This window comes from Artemia sp. Qi Xiang Cuo, chromosome 13 (genome assembly GCF_049724085.1).
Source record: "Artemia sp. Qi Xiang Cuo chromosome 13, ASM4972408v1, whole genome shotgun sequence".
Lineage (NCBI taxonomy): Eukaryota > Metazoa > Arthropoda > Branchiopoda > Anostraca > Artemiidae > Artemia > Artemia sp. Qi Xiang Cuo.
Window position 1 is genome coordinate 3,907,634 of NC_142806.1, and position 26,099 is coordinate 3,933,732.

A 26,099-nucleotide genomic window follows, 5' to 3' on the forward strand; every position below is an offset into this window, starting at 1 on the left:
TTTTGTAAACTAAAAAAATGACAATTGTTTTTAATTAGACAGCGGGAACTTGACATTTTATTTGCTAGATTGTTACGTACCATGCTAATTCAGAGCCTATGACATTGAATGGTTCAGACACGGCAGCCTCTAGCAGGCATTATTGCACATATGACATTTTAGGGGGCATTTTTCCAGCAAAAATATTCACTTACACTAAAATTAATCGTTTAAACTTAAGGAAAAAAACGCCCTTAACGTTTCTTCTGACGAACCCAAAGAATTGAGGCCACTAGTAGTACAGCTACAATGATAGAGACGAGGGTGGTACCCATATAGCTATAATGATAGAAACGAGGGTGGTACCCATATAGCTATAATGATAATTAGCAGACAGTACTCCCCTATATCTATAATGATAAGTAGCGGACAGTACACCCGCCATACAAGCAGACAGTGTAATGACCGGAATTCAACTACCGTGAAAATTCGTGCTGATCTGTGTTCAAAGTGCGTGATGTTTCCTTTGTTTGAAATTGTGAAATTCTTTCTGTAATTTAATTTTTTTAATTAATTTACATAAATTAATTTATTATTAATTATTCTACATAATTACATTAATTTTTTTTTTAATTTTAATAGTTTTTTTTATTGTTGTCATTTTATTGTACTCTAAAGATGATATTTTTCTTTTCCAATAATACGATTTTTTACATTCTAAGTATCGTCCCATTGATTTATTCGAAATTTGTGTTTGATGTAGGAATCGAACGTGAGACCCGTGATTTCCTAAGGTAAAAGAACGACACGTTAATCGACTGAACCAAGAAGCCATTGAACATATTATGATTTTAGAAATACATCCAATGAATTGTTTCTGGGACATTAACCAACTGATGTTAAGCGTCACAATATCGTAACAGGTTCATTCCATTGAACTGGAACAAATTCAAGCACATTCGATTTATCAATTGTATTTTTGATAGCTGTTAAAAGTGACCTGTTTCAGGACATTTTTATGGCATCATCATGAGAATATGCATATCACGATGATTTGAGATGCATACTAGACAAACAATTTCTTCTGATACTTGGGCCCCCAAGTCCTACCCCTATCGCTCAACCCTATCCCTCCACCCTCCCTCCAACCCCTACCCCTCCTCCCTCCCCCCCCCCCCAATTTTTTTTAGCTTTTTTTACATCTCTTAGAATGTAATGAAACACACTTAAAACACAAAAATTCATATTTAATATTTTCCAACTTCAAAATGGGAATATTATAGATATGTATGTCGCAACTTTTCCTATTAGAAAAATAATATTTGTAGTGACCAATTTTTTTTTTTTTTTTTTTAACTTTTTATTTTACATCTTAAAATGTCATGAAACACTTAAAACACAAAAAAATCATATTTAATATTTTCCCACTTCAAAACGGGAATGATATTGATATATGTGTCGCAACTTTTACTATTAGAAAAATAGTGTTTGTAGTGAAAAATTTTTTTTTAACTTAACTTTTTTTTTAACTTTTTTTTCAACTTTTTTTTTACATCTCTTAGAATGTCATGAAACACACTTAAAACAAAAGAAATTCTCATTTAATATTTTCCAACTTCAAAATGGGCACACACAAAGACTTGCAGACAAATATACAAACTTACACACACACACACACACACACACACACACACACACACACACACACACACACACACACACACACACACACACACACACACACACACACACACACACACACACACACACACACACACACACACACACACACACACACACACACACACACACACACACACACACACACACACACACACACACACACACACACACACACACACACACACACACACACACACACACACACACACACACACACACACACACACACACACACACACACACACACACACACACACACACACACACACACACACACACACACACACACACACACACACACACACACACACACACACACACACACACACACACACACACACACACACACACACACACACACACACACACACACACACACACACACACACACACACACACACACACACACACACACACACACACACACACACACACACACACACACACACACACACACACACACACACACACACACACACACACACACACACACACACACACACACACACACACACACACACACACACACACACACACACACACACACACACACACACACACACACACACACACACACACACACACACACACACACACACACACACACACACACACACACACACACACACACACACACACACACACACACACACACACACACACACACACACACACACACACACACACACACACACACACACACACACACACACACACACACACACACACACACACACACACACACACACACACACACACACACACACACACACACACACACACACACACACACACACACACACACACACACACACACACACACACACACACACACACACACACACACACACACACACACACACACACACACACACACACACACACACACACACACACACACACACACACACACACACACACACACACACACACACACACACACACACACACACACACACACACACACACACACACACACACACACACACACACACACACACACACACACACACACACACACACACACACACACACACACACACACACACACACACACACACACACACACACACACACACACACACACACACACACACACACACACACACACACACACACACAGACACACACACACACACACACACGCAAAAAACTCACATACACACACACACACGAAAACTTACACACACATGCCAAAAACTTACACACACACAAAAAAACTCACACAAACATAAAATATTACACACACACAAAAACTTACACACACACAAAAACTTACACACACACAAAAACTTACACACACAAACAAAAAATTAAACACACACAAAAACTTACACACAAACTAAAACTTACACACACACACACAAAAAACTGCCACACACACACAAAAACTTACACACACACACAAAAACTTACAAACACACAAAAACTTACACACACACAAAAACTTACACACTCAAAAAGACTTACACACACACACACAAAAACTTACACACTTAACAACTTACATACACACAAAAACTAACACACACACAAAAACTTACACACACATACAAACTTACACACACAAAAAATCTTAAAAACACATAAAAACTTACACACACAAAAACTTACACACACACAAAAATACTAACACACACAGACAAAAACTTACACACACACACAAAAACTTATACACACATAAAAACTTACACACACACAAAAAACTTACACACGCAAAAAAACTTACACACACACACAAAAAACTAACACACACAAAAAAACACACACACACAAAAACTTACACACAAAAAAAAACTTACACACACACAAAAACTTACACACACACAAAAAAACTAACACACACAAAAAAAATTACACACAAAAAAAAATACACAAACACACAAAAAAAAACACACAATCAAAAACTTACACAAACAAACACACAAAAACACTTACACACACACACACACACAAAAACAAAAATACACAAAAAAACTTACATAAACAAACAAAATTACACACACACACAAAAACTTACACACACAAAAAAACTTACACACACACAAAAACTGACACACACACAAACAACTACACACAAACAAAAAATAAAACAAACACACAAACAATTACACACACACACAAAAACTTACACACACATAAAAACTTACACACACACAAAAAAACATACACACACACAATAAAACATACACACACACAAACATACACACACACAAAAACATACACACACAAAAAAACTAGAAAACGCACAAAAACAATTACACACACACAGAAACTAACACACACACACAAAAACTTACACACATACAAAAACTTAACACACACAAAAACTTATACACACACAAAAAAATACACATACACAAAAACTTACACACACAAAAACTTACACACACACAAAAACTTACACACACACAAAAAAACTTACCCACACACAAAAAAACACACTCACCCACACCCTCAACCCCTCACCCCCCATCCACACTTACCCCCCCCCCATCCATGGAAACTCCATCACCTGGAAAAACACACTTTGTGTGTTTGTATGTGTGTAAGTTTTTTTGTGTGTAAGTTTTTGCGTGTGTGTGTGTGTAAGTTTTTGTGTGTGTGTGTGTAAGTTTTTGTATGTGTGTGTAAGTTTTTGTGTGTGTGTGTAAGTTTATGTGTGTGTGTAAGTTTTTGTGTGTGTTTAAGTTTTTGTGTGTGTGTAAGTTTTTTTGTGTGTGTGTTAGTTTTTGTGTGTGTGTAAGTTTTTGTGTGTGTGTGTAAGTTTTTTTTTGTGTGTGTAAGTTTGTGTGTGTGTGTAAGTTATTAGGTATGTGTAAGTTTTTGTGTGGGTGTAAGTTTTTGTGTGTGTGTAAGTTTTTGTGTGTGTGTAAGTTTTTGTGTGGATGTAAGTTCTCATGTGTGTGTGTAAGTTTTTGTGTGTTTGTAAGTTTTTTTGTGTGTGTGTAAGTTTTTGTGTATGTGTAAGTTTTTATGTGTGTGTAAGTTTTGTGTGTGTGTGTAAGTTTGTGTGTGTGTGTGTAAGTTTTTGTGTGTGTGTGTTTTTTTGTGTGTGGAAGTTTTGTGTGCGTGTGTAAGTTTGTGTGTGTTTGTTAGTTTTTATATGTGTGTGTGTAAGTTTTTGTGGTTGTTTAATTTTTTTGTGTGTTTAAGTTTTTGTGTGTGTGTAAGTTTTTGTATGTTTTAGTTTTTGTGTGTTTCTGTATTTTTTGTGTTTCTAAGTTTTTGTGTGTGTGTAAGTTTTTGTGTGCGTGTGTAAGTTTTTGTGTGTGTGTGTGTGTGTGTGTGTAAGTTTTTTTGTTTGTTTGTGTTTTAGTTTTTGTGTTTGTGTAAGTTTTTGTGTGTGTGTAAGTTTTTTTCTGTGTGTAAGTTTTTTTGTGTGTGTGTAAGTTTTTGTGTGTGTGTGTAAGTTTTTGTGTGTGTGTAAGTTTTTGTTTGTTTGTGTGTGTTCAAGTTTTTGTGTGTGTGTATGTTTTTGTGTGTGTGTGTGTTAGTTTTTGTGTGTGTGTAAGTTTTTGTGTGTGTGTAAGTTTTTGTGTGTGTGTGTGTTAGTTTTTGTGTGTGTGCTTGTAAGTTTTTGTGTGTGTGTTTGCAAGTTTTTGTGTGTGTGTTAGTTTTTGTGTGTGTAAGTTTTTGTGTGTGTGTGTAAGTTTTTGTGTGAGTGCGTAAGTTTTTGTGTGTGAAAGTTTCTGTGTGTGTGTGTAAGTTTTTGTGTGTCTGTGTAAGTTTTTGTGTATGTGTGTGTGTAAGTTTTTGTGCGTGTGTGTAAGTTTTTGTGTGTGTGTAAGTTTTTGTGTGTGTGTAAGTTTTTGTGTGTGTGTGTTTGTGTGTGTAAGTTTTTGTGTGTGTGTGTAAGTTTCTGTGCGTGTTTGTAAGTTTTGTGTGTGTGTAAGTTTCTTTGTGTGTGTGTGTCTTTTTGTGTCTGTAAGTCTTTGTGTGTGTAAGTTTCTGTGTGTGCGTAAGTCTTTGTGTGTGTGTGAGCCTTAGTGTCGTGTAGTCTTCGTGTGTGTGTAAGTCTTTGTGTGTGTGTAAGCTTTGTGTGTGTGTGTCTCTGTGTGTGTGTTCAGTGTGTAGCCCAGTGCTGTGCCCCTAGTGTGTGCAAGCCTCGTGTGTGTGCAGCTCTTTAGGCATGTGCAAGCCTCCAGTGTGTGCAAGCTCTTGTGTGTGTGCTGTCTCAGTGCGTGTGCAGCTCCTCAGTGTGTGTAAGCCCTCTGATGTGTGTGCCTCAGGCAGTCTGTGTGCGTGTGTTCCTTGTGTGTGTGTGTCTCGTGTGTGTGTGTGCAGTCCTCTGTGCGTGTGTGCAGCCCCTAGCGTGTGTGCAAGCCCTCAGGTGTGTGCAGCCCTCAGTGTGCAGCCTGCTTCCAGGTGTGTCAGCCCCAGGCGTGTGTCCAGGCAGCCCCCAGGTGTGTCGTTCAGTGGCAGCCCTTATGTAGTGCAGCCCCTGTGTGTGTGTGCTGCTCCAGGTGTGTCCAGTGTGCGTGCAGCCCCTCAGGCAGTGCAAGCCCTCAGTGTGCGTGTCCAGTGTGTGCAAGCCCTGTGTGTGTAAGCCCTAGGTAAGCCTCAGTGTGTGTGCGTGTGTCTGCAGTGTCAGTGCATGTCTCTTGTGCTGTGTGTGCAAGCCTCAGTGTGTGCATGCTCCTCAGGTGTGGCCTGTGTGCAAGTCCTTGTGTGTGTGTAGCTCCTCAGTGTGTGTGTCCTTCAGGTGTGCAAGCCCTCAGTGTGTGTGCAAGCCCCAGTGTGTGTGTGTGCAAGCCCTAGTGTGTGTGCAAGCCCTGTGCGTGCGTCGTGTGTGCCTCAGTGTGCAAGCCTCAGTGTGTGCAAGCCCTTGTGTGTGCAAGTCCGTGTGTGTGTGCAGCCTCAGGCTGTAAGCCCTAGTGTGTGTGTGTCTCTGTGTGTGTGCAAGCCCTCAGTGTGTGCAAGCCTCCAGTGTGTGTGTGCCTCTAGGTGTGTGCAGCCCTCAGGTGTGTGCAAGCTCTGTGTGTGTGCAGCCCTTGTGTGTGTGCAAGCCCTCAGTGTGTGCAAGCCTCATGTGCGTGTGCAAGCCCCTAGTGTGCGTGTCTGTGCTGTGTCAGCTGTGCGTGCAGGCCCCTAGTGTGTGTGTGTCTCTGTGTGTGTGTGTGCTGCCTCTGTGTGTGTGTGTCTCTTGTGTGCGTGCATGAGCCTCTGTGTGTGTGTAAGCCCTGTGTGTGTGCAAGTCTCTAGTGTGTGTAAGCTCTCATGTGTGTGTAAGCCTCTAGTGTGTGTGTGCTCTGCAGGCAAGTCTCTGTGTGTGTAAGCCCTTGTGTGTGTGTGCTCTGCAGTGCGTGCAAGCCTGCTGTGTGCAAGCCTTGTGTGTGTGCAAGCTCTTTGTGTGTGTAAGCTCTTTGTGTGTGTGTGCAAGCCTTGTGCGTGTGCTCTCTGTGTGTGTAAGCCTCATGTGTGTGTGTCGCTGTGTGTGCAAGTCTCTGTGTGTGTGTGCTCTGTGTGCGTGCTCTTGTGTGTGCGTGCCTCAGTGTGTGTGCATGTGTGTGTGTGTAAGCCCTTGTGTGTGCAAGCTTCTGTGCGTGTGTGCTCTTGTGTGTGTAAGCTCTTGTGTGTGTGCGTCTCTGTGTGTGTAGCCTTGTGTGTGTGTGTCTCTGTGTGTGTGCAAGCCTTAGTGTGTGTGTCAGCCTCATGTGCTGTGTGTAAGTCTTTGTGTGTGTGCCTCTGTGTGTGTGCAAGCTCTCTTGCGTGCTGTGTGTTCCAGTGTGTGCGTGCCCTTGTGTGTGTGTGCCTCTGTGTGTGTGTCTCTTGTGCGTGTGTAGCCTTTGTGTGTGTGCAAGCCCTGTGTGTGTGCAAGCCTCGTGTGCTGTGTGCGTGCAAGCCTCAGTGTGTGTGTGTCTCTGTGTGTGTGTAAGCTCTCTGTGTGTGCAAGCCCTGTGTGTGTGCGTGCAGCCCTGCGTGTGCTGCAGTCCCTGTGCGTGTGTAAGCCCTTGTGTGTGTGTAAGTCTCCATGTGTGTGCAAGCTCTATGTGTGCGTGTGTGTCTCAGTGTGTGTGTGTGTGTGTGTGCAGCCTCAGGTGTGTGCGTGCCTCTGTGTGTAAGCCTCATGTGTGTGTGCAAGCCCTAGGTAGTGTGTGTGTAAGTCCCTGTGTGTGTGCAAGCCCTAGTGTGTGCAAGTGTCTCTAGTGTGTGTGTAAGCCTCTGTGCGTGTGTGTCAGTCCTGTGTGTGTAGTCTGTGTGTGTCAGTGTTCAGGTGTGTGTGTGCAAGCCTCCAGTGTGTGCGTGTCAGTGCTGTGTGTGTGTGCTGTCTCAGTGTGTGTGTCCTGTGTGTGTGTAAGCCTCTGTGTGTGTAAGTCCCTGTGTGTGTGTGTAAGCTCTTGTGTGTGTCGTAAGTTCTCCTAGTGTGTGTGTGCAGTCCTGTGTGCGTGTGTAAGTCTCTGTGTGTGTGCAGCCTCAGTGTGTGTGTAAGCTCCTGTGTGTGTGTAAGTCCCTATGTGTGTGTGTAGTGTGTCCGTGTGTGCAGCCTCAGTGCTGTGTGCTAGTGTGTATGCCTCTAGTGTGTGTGTGTCTTTGTGTGTGTGCAAGCCTCAGTGTGTGTGTGTGCAGCCTTGTGTGTGTGTGCTCTGTGTGTGTGTGTCTTTGTGTGTGTGTAAGCCTCTGTGTGTGTGTGTCTCTGTGTGTGCGTGCAGCCTCTGTGTGTGTGTGCAAGTCCTTGTGTGTGTGTAAGTCTCTGTGTGTGTGTAAGCCTCTGTGTGTGTGTAGTCCTTGTGTGTGTGTGTAAGCTCTTGTGTGTGTGTAAGCCTCTGTGTGTGTGTGTGTCCTTGTGTGTGTGTAAGCTCTTGTGTGTGTGTAGCCTCAGTGTGTGTGTAAGTCTCTGTGTGTGTGCAAGTCTCTGTGTGTGTGTAAGCTCTCTGTGTGTGTAGCCTCGTGTGTGTGTGTCTCTGTGTGTGTGCAAGCCTCTGTGTGTGTGTGCTCTGTGTGTGTGTGTGTCTTCGTGTGTGTGCAAGTCTCTGTGTGTGTAAGTCTCTGTGTGTGTGTAAGTCTCTGTGTGTGTGTGTCTGTGTGTGTGTGTAAGCCTTTGTGTGTGTGCAGCCTCAGTGTGTGCAGCCTTGTGTGTGTGTGAGTCTCTGTGCGTGTGTGCAAGCTCTCTGTGTGTGCAAGCTGCCTTTGTGTGTGCAAGCTCCTGTGCGTGTGCATGCTCTCAGTGTGCGTGTGCAGCTCTGTGTGCGTGCAAGCCTCTGTGTGTGTGCAGCCTGTGTGTGTGCAAGCTCTGTGTGCAAGTCCTTGTGTGTGCGCAAGCCTTCGTGTGTGCAGCCTCATGTGTGTGCAAGCCTCAGTGCAGTGCTGCGTGCGTCTGTGTGTGTGCAAGCCTCGTGTGCGTGCGCGTCTGTGCAAGCCTCTGTGTGCGTGTGTCTCTGTGCGTGTGCAAGCTCTCTGTGTGTGTGCAAGCTCTCAGGTGCGCAAGCCTGCGTGTGCAGTGTGTCTCTGTGCGTGCAAGCTCTTGTGCGTGCGTGCCTTCAGTGTGCGTGCAAGCCTCTAGTGCGTGCAGCTCTGCGTGTGCAAGCCTCAGTGTGCGTGCAAGCCCTTGTGTGTGCGCATGCCTCAGTGTCAGTGCAAGCCCTTGTGCTGTGCAAGCCTCAGTGTGTGCAAGCCTCTGTGTGCGTGTCATGCCTGTGTGTGCAGCCCTCAGTGCGCAAGCTCTGCAGTGTGTGCAAGCCCTTGTGCGTGTGTAAGCTCTCGTGTGTGTGCAAGCCTCAGGTGTGCAAGCTCTTGCGTGTGCGTGCCTCAGTGTGTGCAAGCCTTTGTGTGTGTGCAAGCTCTGTGCGTGCGTAAGCCTCGTGCGTGTGCTCTCTGTGTGTGCAAGCCTCTGTGTGTGCAAGCCTCAGTGCGTGCAAGCCTCTGTGTGTGCAAGCCTCTGTCGTGTGTGCAAGCCTCTCGTGTGTGCAAGCCTCTGTGTGTGCAAGCCTCAGTGTGCAAGCCTCTGTGCGTCGTGCAAGCCTTTGTGCGTGTGCCTGTGCGTGCCTGTGTGCAAGCCTCTGTGTGTGCGTGCCTTCTGTGTGTGCAAGTCTCTGTGTGCAAGCTCTTGTGCGTGCAAGCCTGTGCGTGCGCAAGCCTCTGTGTGCGTGCAAGCCTCTGTGCTGTGTGCGTGCAAGCCTTTGTGTGTGCAAGCCCTAGTGCGTGTGCAAGCCTCTGCGTGTGCGCAAGCCTCTGTGTGCGTGCAAGCCCTTGTGTGTGCATGCCTCTGTGCGTGCGTGTCTCTGTGTGCGTGCAAGCCTCAGTGCGTGCAAGCTCTTGTGCGTGTGCAAGCCTCAGTGTGTGCAAGCTCTCTGTGTGTGCAAGCTCTTGTGTGTGTGTCTGTGTGCGTGCAAGCTCCTGTGCGTGCAGTCCTGTGCGTGCCTCTGTGTGTGCAAGCCTCAGTGCGTGCAAGCCTCATGCGTGCGTGCAAGCTCTCAGTGTGTGCCTCGTGTGTGCGCAAGCTCCTGTGTGCGTGCCTGCGTGCTGTGTGTCTGCAGTGCAAGCCCTCAGTGTGTGTGCCTCAGTGCATGCCTTAGTGCGTAGCCCTGTGCAGTGCAAGCCTCTGTGTGCAAGCCTGTGCAAGCCTCAGTGTGTGCAAGCTCTTGCGTGTGCAAGCCTCAGTGCAGTGCAAGCCTCTGTGCAGGCCTGTGCGCAAGCCTCAGTGCGTGTGCAAGTCTCTGTGCAGTGCAAGCCTCATGTGTGCAAGCCTTGTGTGCAGCCTCAGTGCAAGCCTCAGTGTGCGTGCAAGCCTCAGTGTGCAAGTCTCTGTGCAAGCCTGTGCAAGCCCTGTGTGTGTGCAAGCATGCCTCAGGTGCGTGCAAGCCTCTGTGCGTGCAAGCCTCAGTGTGTGCAGCCTGTGCGTGCAAGCCTCTGTGCGTGCAAGCCCTGTGCGTGCAAGCCTCAGTGCGTGCGTGCAAGCCTCAGTGTGTGCGTGCTCTGTGTGTGCGTGCAGCCTCTGTGCATGTGCAAGCCTCTTGTGTGTGCAAGCCTCATGCGTGTGTCTGTGTGTGCGCTCTCAGTGTGCGTGCAGCCTCTGTGTGTGTGTGCAAGCCTCCGTGTGTGTGCGTCTCAGTGTGCAAGCCTCAGTGCGTGCGCAGCTCTCAGTGCGTGCAAGCTCCTGTGTGTGTGTGCCTAGGCCTCTGTGTGTGTGCGAGCCTCAGTGTGTGTGTGTGTCCCTGTGTGTGTGTAGCCTCTGTGTGTGCAGTGCTCTTTGCGTGTGTGCAAGCCCTAGTGTGTGTGCGTGCTCCTCATGTGTGCAAGCCCTCTGTGTGTCAGTGCAAGTCTCTGTGTGTGTGTGCAAGCCTCTGTGTGCGTGTGTCTCAGTGTGTGTGCAAGCCTCTCAGGTGCAGTGCCTTGCGTGTGTGCAAGTCCTGTGTGTGTGTGCAAGCTCTTGTGTGTGTGTAAGCTCTCGTGTGTGCGTGTCAGGCAGCCTTTGTGCGTGTGCAAGTCTCTGTGTGCTGTGTGCAAGTCTCTGTGTGTGTGCAAGCCCTAGTGTGTCTGTGTGTGTGCAAGCTCTCTGTGTGTGTGCAAGCCTCTGTGCGTGCGTAAGCCTCTGTGTGTGCAAGCTCTGTGTGTGTGCAAGCCTTGCGTCAAGTCTGTGTGCAAGCCTCTGTGTGTGTGTGCGTGTCCGTGTGTGTGTGCAAGCCTCTAGTGTGTGTGTGCAGCCTCAGTGTGTGTGTGTCTCGTGTGTGTGTGTGTGCAAGCCTTTGTGTGTGTGTGCTCGTGCTGTGTGTGTGTGTGTGCCTTGTGTGTGCAAGCCTCGTGTGTGTGCAAGCCTCTGTGTGTGTGTAAGTTTCTGTGTGTGTGTAAGTCTCTGTGTGTGTGCAAGCTCTTGTGTGTGTGTAAGTCTCTGTGTGTGTGTAAGTCTCTGTGTGTGTGTAAGTCCTTGTGTGTGTAAGTCTTTGTGTGTGTGTAAGTCTCTGTGCGTGTGTAAGTCTTGTGTGTGTGTGCAAGCCTTTGTGTGTGTAAGCTCTGTGTGTGCCTGTGTGCAAGCCTTGTGTGTGTGCCTGTGTGTAAGTCTTTGTGTGTGTAAGCCTCTGTGTGTGTGCAAGTCTTTGTGTGTGTGTAAGTGCTTCTGTGTGTGTGTAAGTCTTTGTGTGTGTGTAAGCTTCTGTGTGTGTGTAAGCTTTTGTGTGTGTGTAAGCTCTTGTGTGTGTGTAAGTCTTGTGTGTGTGTGTAAGTTCTGTGTGTGTGCTCTGTGTGTGTGTAAGCTCTTGTGTGTGTGTAAGCTCTTGTGTGTGTGTGTAAGTTTTTGTGTGTGCAAGTCCTTGCAGTGTGTAAGTCTCTGTGTGTGTGTGCAAGTCTTTGTGTGTGTGTGCTGTGTGTGTCTTTGTGTGTGTGCAAGCTTCTGTGTGTGTGTAAGTCTCTTGTGTGTGTGTAAGCCTTTGTGTGTGTAAGCTTTTGTGTGTGTGTAGTCTTTGTGTGTGTGTAAGCTCTTGTGTGTGTGTAAGTCTTTTGTGTGTGTGTAAGTTTTTGTGTGTGTGTAAGTTTTTGTGTGTGTGTAAGTTTTTGTGTGTGTGTAAGTCTTTGTGTGTGTGTGTGTATGTTTGTGTGTGTAAGTTTTTTTGTATGTGTAAGTTTTTGTGTGTGTGTAAGTTTTTGTGTGTGTGTGTAAGTTTTTGTGTGTGTGTGTAAGTTTTTGTGTGTGTGTGTGTGTATGTGTAAGTTTTTGTGTGTCTATAAGTTTTTGTGTGTGTGTAAGTTTTTGTGTGTGTGTAAGTTTTTGTGTGTGTGTAAGTTTTGGGTGTTTGTTTGTTTTTTTTTGTTTTTAAGTTTTTGTGTGTGTGTGTGTGTGTTTGTGTGTGTGTATTTTTGTTCGTGGGTTTTTTATTATTTGTTTGTTTAAGTTTTTTTATGTTTGTAATTTTTTTTGCATGTGTAAGTTTTTTTTTGTGTGTGTAAGTTTTTTTGTGTGTAAGTTTGTGTGTGTAAGTTTTTTTGGGTGTGTAAGTTTTTTTGTGTGTGTATATTTTGTTTTGTGTGTGTTAGTTTTTTTTTGTGTGTGTATTTTTTTTTGTTTGTGTCAGTTTTTTTGTTTGTGTAAGTTTTTGTGTGTGTGTAAGTTTTTGTATGTTTGTTAGTTTTTGTGTGTGTGTAAGTTTTTTTGTGTTTGTTTAAGTTTTTGTATGTGTTTAAGTTTTTGTGTGTGTGTGTGTGTGTTTGTTTGTGTGTGTGCAAGTTTGTGTGTGTGTGTGTAAGTCTTTGTGTGTGTGCCCATTTTGAAGTTGGAAAATATTAAATGTGAAATTCTTATGTTTTAAGTGTGTTTCATGACATTCTAAGAGATGTAAAAAAAAAGTTGAAAAAAAAGTTAAAAAAAAGTTTAAGTTAAAAAAAAAAATTGGTCACTACAAACATTATTTTTCTAATAGTAAAAGTTGCGACACATATATCTATATCATTCCCGTTTTGAAGTGGAAAAATATTAAATATGATTTTTTTTTGTGTTTTAAGTGTGTTTCATGACATTCTAAGATGTAAAAGAAAAAGTTAAAAAAAAAACATTGGTCACTACAAATATTATTTTTCTAATAGGAAAAGTGGCGACACACATATCTACATCATTCCCATTTTGAAGCTGGAAAATATCAAATATGAATTTTTTGTGTTTTAAGTGTGTTTCATGACATTCTAAGTTATGTAAAAAAAAAGTTTAAAAAAACTGTCAAAAAAAAATTTTTTTGGGGGGGGGAGGGGTTGGAGGGAGGATGGAGGGATAGGGTTGAGCGATAGGGGTAGTTCTTGGGGGCCCAAGTATCAGAAGAAATTGTTTGTCTAGTATGCATCTCAAATCATCGTAATATGCATATTCTCATGATGATGCCATAAAAATGTCCCGAAACAGGTCACTTTCAACACCTATCAAAAATACAATTGATAAATCGAATGTGCTTGAACTTGTTCCAGCTCAATGGAATGAACCTGTTACGTTAATGTGACGCTTAACATCAGTTGGGCTATGTCCCAGAAACAATTCATTGGAAGTATTTCTAAAATCATAATATGTTCAATGGCTTGTTGGTTCAGTCGATTAACGTGTCGTTCTTTTACCTTAGGAAATCACGGGTCTCACGTTCGATTCCTACATCAAACACAAATTTCATATAAATTAATGGGAAGTTACTTAGAATGTAAAAAATCGTATCATTGGAAAAGAAAAATATCATCATTAGAGTACAATAAAATGACATCAATAAAAAAAACTATTAAAATTAAAAAAAAAGAAAAATTAATTAATGTAATTATGTAAATTAATTAATAATAAATTAATTTATGTAAATTAATTAAACAAATTAAATTACAGAAAGAATTTCACAATTTCAAACAAAGGAAACGAATCACTACCATGAAAACATCACGGACTTTGAACACAGATCAGCACGAATTTTCACGGTAGTTGAATTCCGGTCATTACACTGTCTGCTTGTATGGCGGGTGTACTGTCCGCTACTTATCATTATAGATATAGGGGAGTACTGTCTGCTAATTATCATTATAGCTATATGGGTACCACCCTCGTTTCTATCATTATAGCTATATGGATACCACCCTCGTCTCTATCATTGTAGCTATACTACTGCCAGTGTGGAACAATATACTACCCCCTCCCGTGAAACACCTTCAGGGAGCAAATTATTATACATGTGGATTTATCAACCTTTTTTCTTTCAAAAAATCAATTTTGTAAACTAAAAAATTACCATTGTTTTTAATTGGACATCGGAAACTTGCCCTTTCATTGCTAGATTGTGATGTTCCATGCTAACTCCGAGCCATTGACACTCAATGTTGACACACGGCAACCTCTAGCAGGCATTATTGCACATAAGACATTTTTAGGGGGCATTTTTCAGCAAAAATATTTACTTACACTAGAATTGATTTTTTAAACTATAAGAAATACCTACCGTTTCCACAAACAGCTTAGGGGAAATTTTGACTATAGGTATGCTAGCACTGGAGTATTTTAAACAATTATATACGCCATTCTAACATTTGTTACATATTTTTAATATTTTTAGGGCTTAAGTGTCGAGGTTTAAGAATTTTATGAGATTATTTTCTGTATTTTAATATTTTTACGTATTTGTCATTATTTTCACGGGGTTTAATAGATCCAAAGGCAAGGAAACGTTGAACCTCGAGACAAGAATGGCACTGCGATACCGTTTTCACAAACACCTAGGGGGCAATTTTGACTAAGGATGTACTAGCATTTAAGTCTATTTTATTTTCTAGGGCTTATGGGCGAGGTTGAGAATTTTAACAGATTATTTTCCCTTGATTTGGAATTAAAATCAAGTAGTTTACAGTAGGCATCAAGACATGGCTAATTGTAGAAAAAAGCCAAGACAGGTGGTCCAGGTATTTAACATTGAGAAGCAAATCTGGGATAAGCCCTGGGATACGTTTAAATATTTTTACATATTTTTCATTATTTTCTGGCGGGTTTAAAAGAGACGTTTTACATATTTTTTTCCCCTGAAACTTGTACATTGATACTTGACCTCGTGAAACTTACTATGTTCATGGAAATTGTTTGTGAAGCTTGTTGCATGTTGTTTTTTCTCTTCATAAGGCTTATACATTGATTTTTCTCCTAGCGAAACTGAATATGATAATAATAATAATAATAATAATAATTATAATTTATTATAAGCCAAAAAACAGGCCATACAGAACAGTATTCTTAATTACATTCCACAAGAAAAATAACATAAATATCAAGTTTCACTCATTGATGTCAACGCTTCATTTACATATTTACATAACTGCCTGATTGTCCTTTTTACAGTCGTTTTCAGGAATATGTTCATGGAACTTATTGCATGCTTATTATTGTTAGTTAATGTTGTTGCATGTTGATTTTTCTAGTTGTGAAACTTGTATATTGATTTTTCTCCACGTGAGATTGACTATGTTCTTGGAACTTGTTGCTTGATGATTTTTGTCATGGAACTAGACGCATACTGATTTTGTTCGTGAAACTGAGTACTTGTGGATTTTTTTCTCTTCGCAAAACTACTAAAAAGATTTTTCTTGTCGTAAATCTGATTTTAATCAAGGAACTTATTGCGTGCAAGTTTTAGTTCGTGGAACTTCTTACACGCTGATTTTCTCTCCGTGAAACTTTTAAATTGAATTTTCTTTTCGTAAAACTTGTTTCACGTTGATTCCTCTCTTCATGTGAATGTACACTGGTTTCTTCTCATTGTGAAACTCGTCTTACTCGTAAAACTCATTAAATGCTGATTTTGCTCTTGAAACTAGTTACATGTTTCTTCTGTTTTTTCTCTTAGCAAACTTATACACTTTTCTCTTAGCGAAACTAATTTTGTTCATGGAACTCATTTTATGCTTATTATTATTGGGGAACGTTGTTACATGTTGATTTTTCTCAACGTGAAACCTATAGATTAATTTTTCTTCTCAAGAAACTAATTTTGTCTATGGAAGTTGTTGCATGATGATTTTATTTCGTGGAGCTTGCTGAGGGCTGATTCTTTTCTAGAAACTAGTTACATGTTTTTTTTCTCTTTGCAAACTTGTACACGTTTATCCAAGCGAAACTGATTTTGTTTTTGGAACTCATTGCATACTATTGTTCGTAAACGTGGCTGTATTTTGATTGTTTCTCATCGGGAAACATATACATTGATTTCTTTTCTCCACGCAAAACCTTTTTTTCCATGCAACTTATTGCATGATGATTTTATTTCGTGGAACTTGCTGAGGACTGATTTTTGTTTGTGAAAATTTTTTTCGTCTCTCTCTTCGCAAAACTTGTACAATGATTTTCTTATCGTGAATCTTATTTTGTTCAAGGAACTTTTTGCGTGCAGATTTTAGTATGTGGAACTTGTTACACGCTTATTTTCTCTTCGTGAAACTTCTAAATTGACTTTTTTTCTCGTGAAACATGTTTCATATTATTTTTCTCTTCACGAAAAATTACACTGATTTTTTTTTTCATTGTGAAACTCATTTTTTTCGTGAAACTCATTACATGCTTATTTTTTTTGTGAAACTAGTTACATGTTGTTTTTCTTAATATTCTTAATTCTTAATTTAATCAAAGAAGAGAAAACGTTCCACTTCTCCTCTGGATTTTTCTGTAGAAGAGAAATGTTACACTTCAGTTTTGATTTTCCCCAAAGAAAAGAAAAAGTTCCACTTTAATTCTGATTTCAATGCTGACATTTTGATTCTGAGTTTTTCCAATGAATTTAAAAAAAGTTCCTGATTGATTCTAAATTTTCTCATGAAGCTAAGAAAAGTTCAAATTCTCTTCTGAATTTTCCATAGAAGAGAAAAAGTTACACTTCAGTTCTGAATCTTCTCTAAGAAGAGGAAAAGCAAAGTTACATTTCGATTCGAAATTTTATCCAATGAAGTGAAAATAGTCACCTTTCAGTTCTGTGTTTCTCGATAGAAGAGAAAATTTCTTATCAGTTCTGAATTTTCTAAAAAAAGAGAAATGCTACGCTTGAGTTTTCCAAAAGAAGAAAAAGTTCCATTTAAGTTCTGAATTTTCTTAAGAAAGAGAAAAAGTTCCACTTTAATTCTGAATTTTGTAAAGGAAGAGAAAAAGTTACACTTCAATTCCTAATTTTTGCAAAGAATAGAAAAAAGTTCAATCGTGAGGAGAAAAAAAAAATCAATGTAGGAGATTTATGAGGAGAAAAATCAACGTGCAACAAGTTTTAAGAACACAAATCAGCATGTAATAAGTTCCACGATCAAAAGACAAGTTTCACATTGAGAAAAAAATAATCACTCAACATTTTCATGAAGAGAGAAATCAAAGTGAAACATATTTCACGAGAAGAAAAAATTAATATACAAGTTTTACGAAGAGAAAATCAACGTGTAACAAGTTCCACGAAATAAATCATAATGCAACGAGTTCCATAGAAAAAATTAGTTTCATAAAGTAAAAATTGTTGTAAATGTTTCACAATGAGAAAAGTCAACATGTAACAACGTTTGCGAACAATAATAAGCATGCAATGAGTTAAATGAAAAAAAAATCAGTTTCGCTAGGAGAAAAGTGTACAAGTTTGCTAAGAGAAGAAAAGACACAAGAAAATGTAACTAGTTTCACGAACAAAATCAACATGTAATGAGTATCACGAATAAGACGAGTTCCACAATAAGAAAAACACTCAGTATACAGTCTTATGAAAAGAGAAATCAGCGTGAAACATGTTTCACGAGAAGAAAAATCCATGTAAAAGTTTTACAACGAGAAAATAAACGTGTAAGAAGTTCCGAGAACTAAAATCTGCACACAATTAGCTCCTTGAATAAAATCAGATTCACAATGAGAATAATTATTGTGCTAGTTTTGCGAATAAAAAAAAATCCACATGCAATAAGTTTCACGAATAACAATCAATTCGCATCAGATTCAATGAGGAAAATCATGAACATAGTCAGTTTCACGTGGCAAAAATTAATGTACAAGTTTTACGATGAGAAAAAACAACATGAAACGACGTTTACGAACAATAACAAGCAATCAATGAGTTCCAAGAATATAGTCAATTTCACTAGAAGAAAAATCAATGTATAAGTTTAATGAAGAGACAAAAACAACATACAACAAGTTTGACGAACAAGTTCTTTTGACATAGTCAGCTTGACGAGGTCAAGTATCAATGTAAAAAATTCCCAAAGATAAGAAACAACATGCAAGAAGTCTCTATTTAACCCCCGCGAAATAATGACAGATATCTGAAAATCTTAAAATACCGAAAATAATCTCTTAAAATTCTCAAACCTCACCCCATAAGCACTAGAAAATATTAAAAATATAAAACAAATTTTTAACTATCGAACATAAATGCTCAAATCTTTAAATGCTAGTATATTTTTAGTCAAAATTGCCCCCTAGGTGTATGTAAAAACGGTATCGCAGTGCCATTCTGGTATCGAAGTTGAATGTTTTCATGCTCTTGGATCGATTAAACCCCAGGAAAATAATGAAAAATATGTAAAAATATTAATTTGCGGAAAATAATCTCTTAAAATTCTCAAACTTCGACCCTAAAGCCCTAGAAGACATTAAAACCATGAAAAAATGTTAAAATATGATAAATAATGGCTTAAATACTCAAGTGCTAGCATACCCCTATTCAAAAATGCCCCCTAGGTGTTTGTGAAAATGGTGGGTATTTCATTAAGTTTAAACTATGAATTCTAGTGTAAGTGAATATTTTAGCTGAAAAAAAATCCCAAAAATGTCATATGTACAATAATTCCTGCTAGAGGCTGACATTTATCAACCATTCAGTCTCAAAGGCTTAGAACTAGCATGGAACCTCACAATCTAGCAATGAAATGATAATTTTTCGCTGTCCAATTAAAAACAATGGTCATTTTCAGTTTACAAAATTTATTTTTTTAGAGAAAAAGGTTAAAAATCCATATGATAATTTGCCCCATGAGGGTTTTTCGGAGGGGGGGATATTTTGTGCGAAACAGGCCTCAATTCCTAGGGCTCATCAGAAGAACCACTAAGGGAGGTTTTTTCATTAAGTTTAAACAACCAATTCAAGTGTAAGTGAATATTTTGCTGGAAAAATACCCCCAAAAAATGTCATATGTGCAATAATGCCTTCTAAAGGCTACGGTAGATCAACCATTACATGTCACAGGCTAGTAAGTAGCATGGTGCATCATAACATAGCAATGAAATGGCGAGTTTCCGCTGTGTAATTAAACGCAATGGTCATTTGTTAGTTTACAAAATTAATTTTTTCTTAGAGAAAAAAGTTGAAAAAATCAATATATATGATAATTTGCCCCCTGAGGATGTTGTCAGGGGGGGACATATTGTGCCACGCTGGCCTAAATTTCTAGGGCTCATCAGAAGAAACACTAATAGTGTTTTTTTCATTAGGTTTAAACGATCAATTCCAGTGTAAGTGAATATTTTTGCTGGAAAAATGCGCTCTAAAACCGCCATATGCATTACTGCCTGCTAGAGGCTTCCGTGCATTAGCTATTCAGTGTCATAGGCTCGGAATTAGCATAGATTATCGCTGTCTAGCAATGAAATGGTCTGTTTCCGCTGTAGAATTAAAAACAATGGTAATTTTTTAGTTTACAAATTTATTTTTGAAAGAAAAAGGTTGAAAATGTCCTAGGGGTGCTGTGGGTGTGTGCCACATGTATGGCAGGGGCAGCCGCGTAATGCCTTAGTGGTGTGGGGGTGTTTTGTGGAGCACCATGGAAGGCTCGGCTTGCGAAATGTCAAGGTGGGTGAATAGTCATAAGCTTAGCTCAATGAAAACGTGGTGCTTTCGTTAATAGCTCTCAGAAATACGTAATATGGCCTAAATTTTCATGAAATATCAACCTTGCCCGTCTGAAAATAATTGGTAAGTTGTATTTTGCGTTAATACTTGGTTCTTTTTGTTTGTACTTTATTCTTTATAAGCTTTTTCACGGTTTATTTTTTGTTTTTGTTTTTTTAACTGCCTTTTCTTTGTTTTAATAACGTTGTAAATTTGTTGTAGGTTATAGAAATATTTATTTAAAAGGTCTGTGTTTTTAGATTTTTTGTTTAGGATGAGTCTTCAATACCCAAACGGTTACACAATTTAAGCATCTTGTAGTCCCCTTTCGCCCTTACTGCTAAAAATACATTAAGAACAATCCACTATATTATCTGGTATTACTCCCTAAGAAAGCACTACTCAATGAATAGGTACAATTTCTGGAAATAGATAGTCTCCGTCTACGTGCCAATAGTTACAGATATAAGAAACACCTCATTCTAGTAAGTGAAGCACGGGGAATCTCCTTTCGTGCAATACGTTATTTCTAAAATATATTAACCAGGACAGAATATTGGATATAGCCCACTGGTCCTGGCGCCTGGGGCGTTGTTCTATTAAATAGAAGTTGACCCTATGAGTCCTACCGAGGACAAAGAACTATAAAAAGCATTGAACGTTTTGACGATAAATAAAATCTCAAAAAGTATAATGTGACAGCGATGTGTGCGCTGCCATTACGTAAGATGTGCGCTGTCATTGTAGAGCACCCACTTGTGCAACGCTTCAAACTGGGACGATTTTAAATCTTATGGGAATCTGCCAGGAATGTCATGGAATTATATTATGGGAATCTTACCATATGTGTCGTGGAGACAGGGCTGTGCCATGTCATGAAAACAGGATATGCACTTAAAATCTTGCCAACAAAACACTTGCCGGCTCCCATGGAAACAGGGGTGTGTCATGTGACGTCACGGGAATCCAGGGGGTGTTATAGAAATTCTATGGAAAATATTCCAGGGGTGTCATGAAATATACTATGGGAACCGGGGGTGTGTCGTGTGACGTCGCAGGGTGTGTGCTTGAAAACACAGGTGACTTTAAAACAAGGTTCCGTTGGAATCTAGGAGTCTTGTCTGCTCTGTCACGGAAACCTGGCGTTGTGGGACAGGTAGAAATAGGGATGTGTCATTAAACTTTCTTCTTGCGCCGTTAAACCTTCTTCTTGATTAAAGGACGAAAAGAATAGTCCCTAGGGATGTCACACAAAGCCTCTATGGCCTCACTACTCTTTTTAGGATAATTCACTAACGCATGATTCCCCAAGGGCAGACACCTGGTTGAACACGCGTATATGAGTCAATCAGAAGACGCTATGATTACCAGAATTTACAAAATCTGTCATTTGTAACGTCTAGGAAATCACCTAGGACATTAGTTAAAACATTTAAGGAACCACCTGGAACATTAGTTAAAACAGTATTAGCGACGAAGACCACACTGCCTTTCCATTATAAACAATAAGTAGAAACAACGGGGAATTTTTTTTTATACAAGACAGTGGAACGCAACTTTTAAATGAATATTTCGGCCCTATATCCAAGGGCCGTCCTCAGCAAAAGAAACGAAGAGAAAAAAAAACAATATAAAAGAAGCTTACATTAAAATTCGATCATTAAAACTGATTGTTTTTTTTAATTTTTTAAAACAGCCCTAATATCACTACTTCAAGGAAGTTTAACCAGGACTGGTACACCAAGCGAAGTGGAAAAAGAACAATTCATTCAAATGGAGTAAAAATATTTGCAGACAAGCTTTTAAAGCTAATCTCGCCTTCTTGGCAACCAGCCTAGATGGTCTATTCGTAACAGGTTGAGTGGAATTATTTGCTGGTTTTTTAATATGATTAGTTAATCATTTTTAATTAAATTTGTGTATAGGGCATTAAGCGAACATTCCCCCAAATCTCTATTTAAAGAAATTTTAATGTTTATTTTGATTTTAAATTCAATTGCCTCTCGAACAACCTATTTTATGCCTAAATCAAAATAAATAGCAATATTAAAATAAAAATAAACAGTAATATTTCTTTAAATAGAGATTTGGGGGAATATTCGCTTAATGCCCCATACACAAATTTAATTTAGAATGATTTAGATAATTATATTAAAAAACAGTAAATAATTCCACTCAACCTGTTACGGATAGACCATCTAGGCTGGCTGCCAAGAAGGCGAGATTAGCTTTAAAGGCTTGTCTGTAAGTATTTTCATTCCATTTTAATGAATTATTCTTTTTCCACTTCGCTTGGTGTACCAGTCCTGGTTGAACTTCCTTGAAGTAATGATATTAGGGCTGTTTTAAAAAATAACTATTTTTTCAGTTTTAATGATCGAATTTTAATGTGAGTTTCTTTTATATTGTTTTTTTTTCTCTTCGTTTGTTTTGCGGTTCTTGGATATAGGGTTGAAATATTCATTTAAAAGTTTTGTTCCATTGTCCTGTATAAAAAAATTTCTCCGTTGTTACTACTTATAGTTAAAACATTTAGGGACAGTTGGAACAGATTATCCCTTAGTCGTGGCCTATCTAGATTGTTTTTTCACATTTGAAAATGTTATAAGCCAATTTTCAAAATTTTATATTGGGGATTTTGATGAAATATTTGTATACATATAGTTGTAGAAAGAATTGAGGTTTATCACCTTTTCTCCTAAATTACTGAAATGTCAGATTTATATCTAAATTTTGAGCAAAATCTGAACATTCAGTTAAAATTTTTGATCAACTGTTATGATGTGAAATGATGTTTTAGTGATACTTTTGCTGTAAAGTTACGTTGGACACGGAGGTGAATTTAATCGTAGCGATTGAAATTTTTTGTAACTGTAGCCCAACACCTTGAATTTCATTTTTTTTGTAGCTAAAACTTTAATACTACTACTACTACTGCTACTAACAACTCACTGCAGCAACAAGCTGCCTGAGGCCAACATAGTTACGCGTGCTCCTCCTCCATCCCAATCTATTCAAAGCCTCCCTTTTTACACCCTCCCATGAAGTTCCCATTTCCTTTAAATCTTTCTTTCATTATAGCCATAAGGAGTGGTATTGAACCACATTTTTCCTATAGTCTATTGTTTGAAATACGGTCAGTCAGCCGGGTATCCAGATCAATCCTTAAACAATTTCTCTGGAAAACATCTAGTAAATCTTCATCCACTTTTCGGAGCGCCCATGCTTCAGAGCCATATTTGACCACTGTCTTCACTGTAGCTTCTAATATTTTAATCTTGGTTTTCAGACTTATCTTCCTATTCTTACAAACTTTTTTTAACTGTGAAAAACACCCTGAGCCTTGGCTATTCTACTTTTGACATCTTCACTGCTCCCACCACCTTTACTAATAATACTACTAAGGTAAGTGAAGCTGTCCACCTGATCGATCTTTTCGTTACCCGACTTCACCTTTTCATCTTCACTTATTCCTAGCCTTAGTGACTTAGTCTTCTTAGTATTAATTTTCAAACCTATTATAGCACCCTGAACTCGCAAAACCTCTAAACTTCATTCATTTTGCTCATACTTTCATCTAGGATGCTTAAATCATCAGCATAGTCTAAGTCCAGGAGACTTTTTCCTCTTCATTTGATTCCGTGGTCTCCCATTGCCTTTCCTGTGCTCCTTAAGAGAAAGTCCATCAAAATAATCTCCCAATCTATTCAAAGCCTCTTTTTTACAGCAGCCCACGAAGTTCCCATTTCCTTTAAATCTTTCTTTATGACGTCCTCCCAACCCAGATGGGGACGACCTGCAAGGATAAAACCTTTACTAAAGCTCTTCTATCAACAGAATTAAATGCTTGCTCATAATCTATAAAACTGAGGACCAAAGGTGTTTGAAAACTCAGGCACTTCTCAATTATTAACCTAAGAGTGAAAATTTGGTCGACACATCCTTTATTTTTTCTAAAACCGCGCTGCTCTTTTCTTAAAACTTTGTCAACGGCATTTCTCAGTCTAAAAAGTATCATATTACTAAGTAATTTACTACCTACAGAGACCAGAATAATCCCTCGATAATTACCACACTCACTTTTATCACCTTTCTTATAAAGTGGCCTAATTAAAGTTTTCCTAAAATCGTTAGGTACTTCTTCTTTTTCAAAAATCGTATTCATAATCCTCAGTAACTTATTTCTAACTTCAGAGCCACCATATTTAAGAAATTCATTTACCACGAAACTCATTTAATAATTCGTAAAATTCAAGTTTTTTTTTAACAATTCTAGACCTCTTATTTTTGATGTTCAACAACAAAATTTTTCTCATTTAAAGAATCTCAACTTTATTTTATATTTCACTTGTAAGCTTCTAAATTATCAAATTTCTGCATTTTATAAGCTTTGCAATTAAAAGCATTCAAATTTTCTAGAAAAATTTATATTATCATTTTCAGTTTTGGTAGAGAAAATCCTTCCGAACTGAAGGCTTTCATTTTTTTTTTAGCAGTATTACTTCTAAGACTTTTAAGTTTTAAAGTTCTCTACCTAAGATCCTTACAATTCAAAAATTTGAAATATTTCTCTCCATTTTGATTTTTGACAACAAAATCCTTATATTTAAAGAATGTCCCTAAGCAATTCCACTCCAAATCTTAGAATTCTCAGATTTCAGCTGCTAAAACAATCATAATTAAAAAATTGAAGCTTTTCCACAATTTTAGAGTTAATATTCAGAATTCGACAAGTTAAGTTACCTAATATCCTTACAATTCAAGCAATTCCACACCAAATCTTAGAATGTTCAGATTTCTGCAACTAAAACCATTATAATTAAACAAATTGAAGCTTTTCCACGACTTGAAAGTTAATATTCATAATTCAACAAGTTCAATTTTTTTGACAATTTTAGGCTTTTATAAATCTTGTGTGTTGAATCCTTACAACAGAACTCCTAATATTTGAAGAAGTTAGTCTCTTTTTTTTATACAATCTTCTAATACTTTCAATTTTTCTGGATGTAAACTCTTCAAAGAAAGCAAATTCAATTTATGTAACATGTTTAGAGTTTAAAGACGGTTATTTTTTGGATTTTGACAACAAAATCCCCTTATATTTCCAGAAATTAAACTTTATTTTTCATGCTTCTAGTCCTCTCATATTTTTGTTTCTCAGGCTTCTGTATATAACTCCTCACAATTCAATAATTCAAATTATTTAATCTTTTTAGAGTTCTAATGCTGTTATTTTTTCAAATTCTGAGGATAAAATCCTCCACATTTCCAAAACTTAAACTTTTCATATTTTCAGTCTCTTAAGACTTTTAAATTTCAGATTTTTGCAATTCTCAACTTAACAAATTCTAGTTTTTAAACAATGGTGAGGGAAGGTTTCGGTGAGTGTAGTGGTATAGAAACATATTTTTTTTCAGAGTAGACGGACGTAGACAGACCTTGTCACTGGATGTCTAACCAACGCTATAGTTTACCTTAAAGCCATTGTATCGGGAAGTTGTGACAGCATAGTCATCTACTTTGTTATCAAGAATTACTGTCAGACCCATATTTAGGCCAGACGATTCACTTCTTTTCACATGTCGTGACCTGAAAATAGTAAAGACGATTAAATAATAACAAGGCATAACCTAGAAAATTAATTATAGCTGTCCTTTTTTATCTATTTATCATTTCATTGACGCATTTACGAAACTTGTTTCTCCATTTTTTTTTCAACTGTTGTTTAATTATTTGGTACCAATAGAAAAGTAGCTCACTGTTCACTGAAATCTCAGCCTGATCAGCCAAGAAAAACTGTATATTTGACGATTCATGAGAACAGCCTTCCACAAACCCCAGGTTAGTGATCTCACAATAGCTCGCGTTTACAACGTAACAGTCTCAAACATCATACAGTGCTCTTTTAAGACATAGTTTTTAATTTAGAGACTGCCAAAAACGCCCAAACCCTTCAAACTAGACATATGCACCAAGTTGAAGGCTCTACATATCAAACAGTTCGTGGTAAGGAACTGTAAGTAAGGAGCGACCCGGCTCAATGGTAACCGAACCTCTAAAAAACGGAATTTTTATACCAATAGATACATCAAAAGAATCAGATTTTAATTTTGATTTCAAATATATAAGTTTCATCAAGTTTAATCTTACCTGTCA

At 38.9% G+C, this 26,099-nt stretch overlaps 1 protein-coding gene across 1 annotated transcript in view; it reads right to left on the reverse strand.

Moving 5' to 3' along the window:
* The window catches only part of LOC148944859 (sodium channel protein Nach-like), a 376,236-nt gene that overhangs the window by 140,151 nt on the left and 209,986 nt on the right, over window positions 1-26,099 (reverse strand). The window contains exon 5 of the mRNA XM_089099312.1: window positions 25,418-25,532. Within this exon, the coding sequence (XP_088955438.1) occupies window positions 25,418-25,532 (115 nt within the window). The remainder of the gene's footprint in view (window positions 1-25,417; window positions 25,533-26,099) is intronic.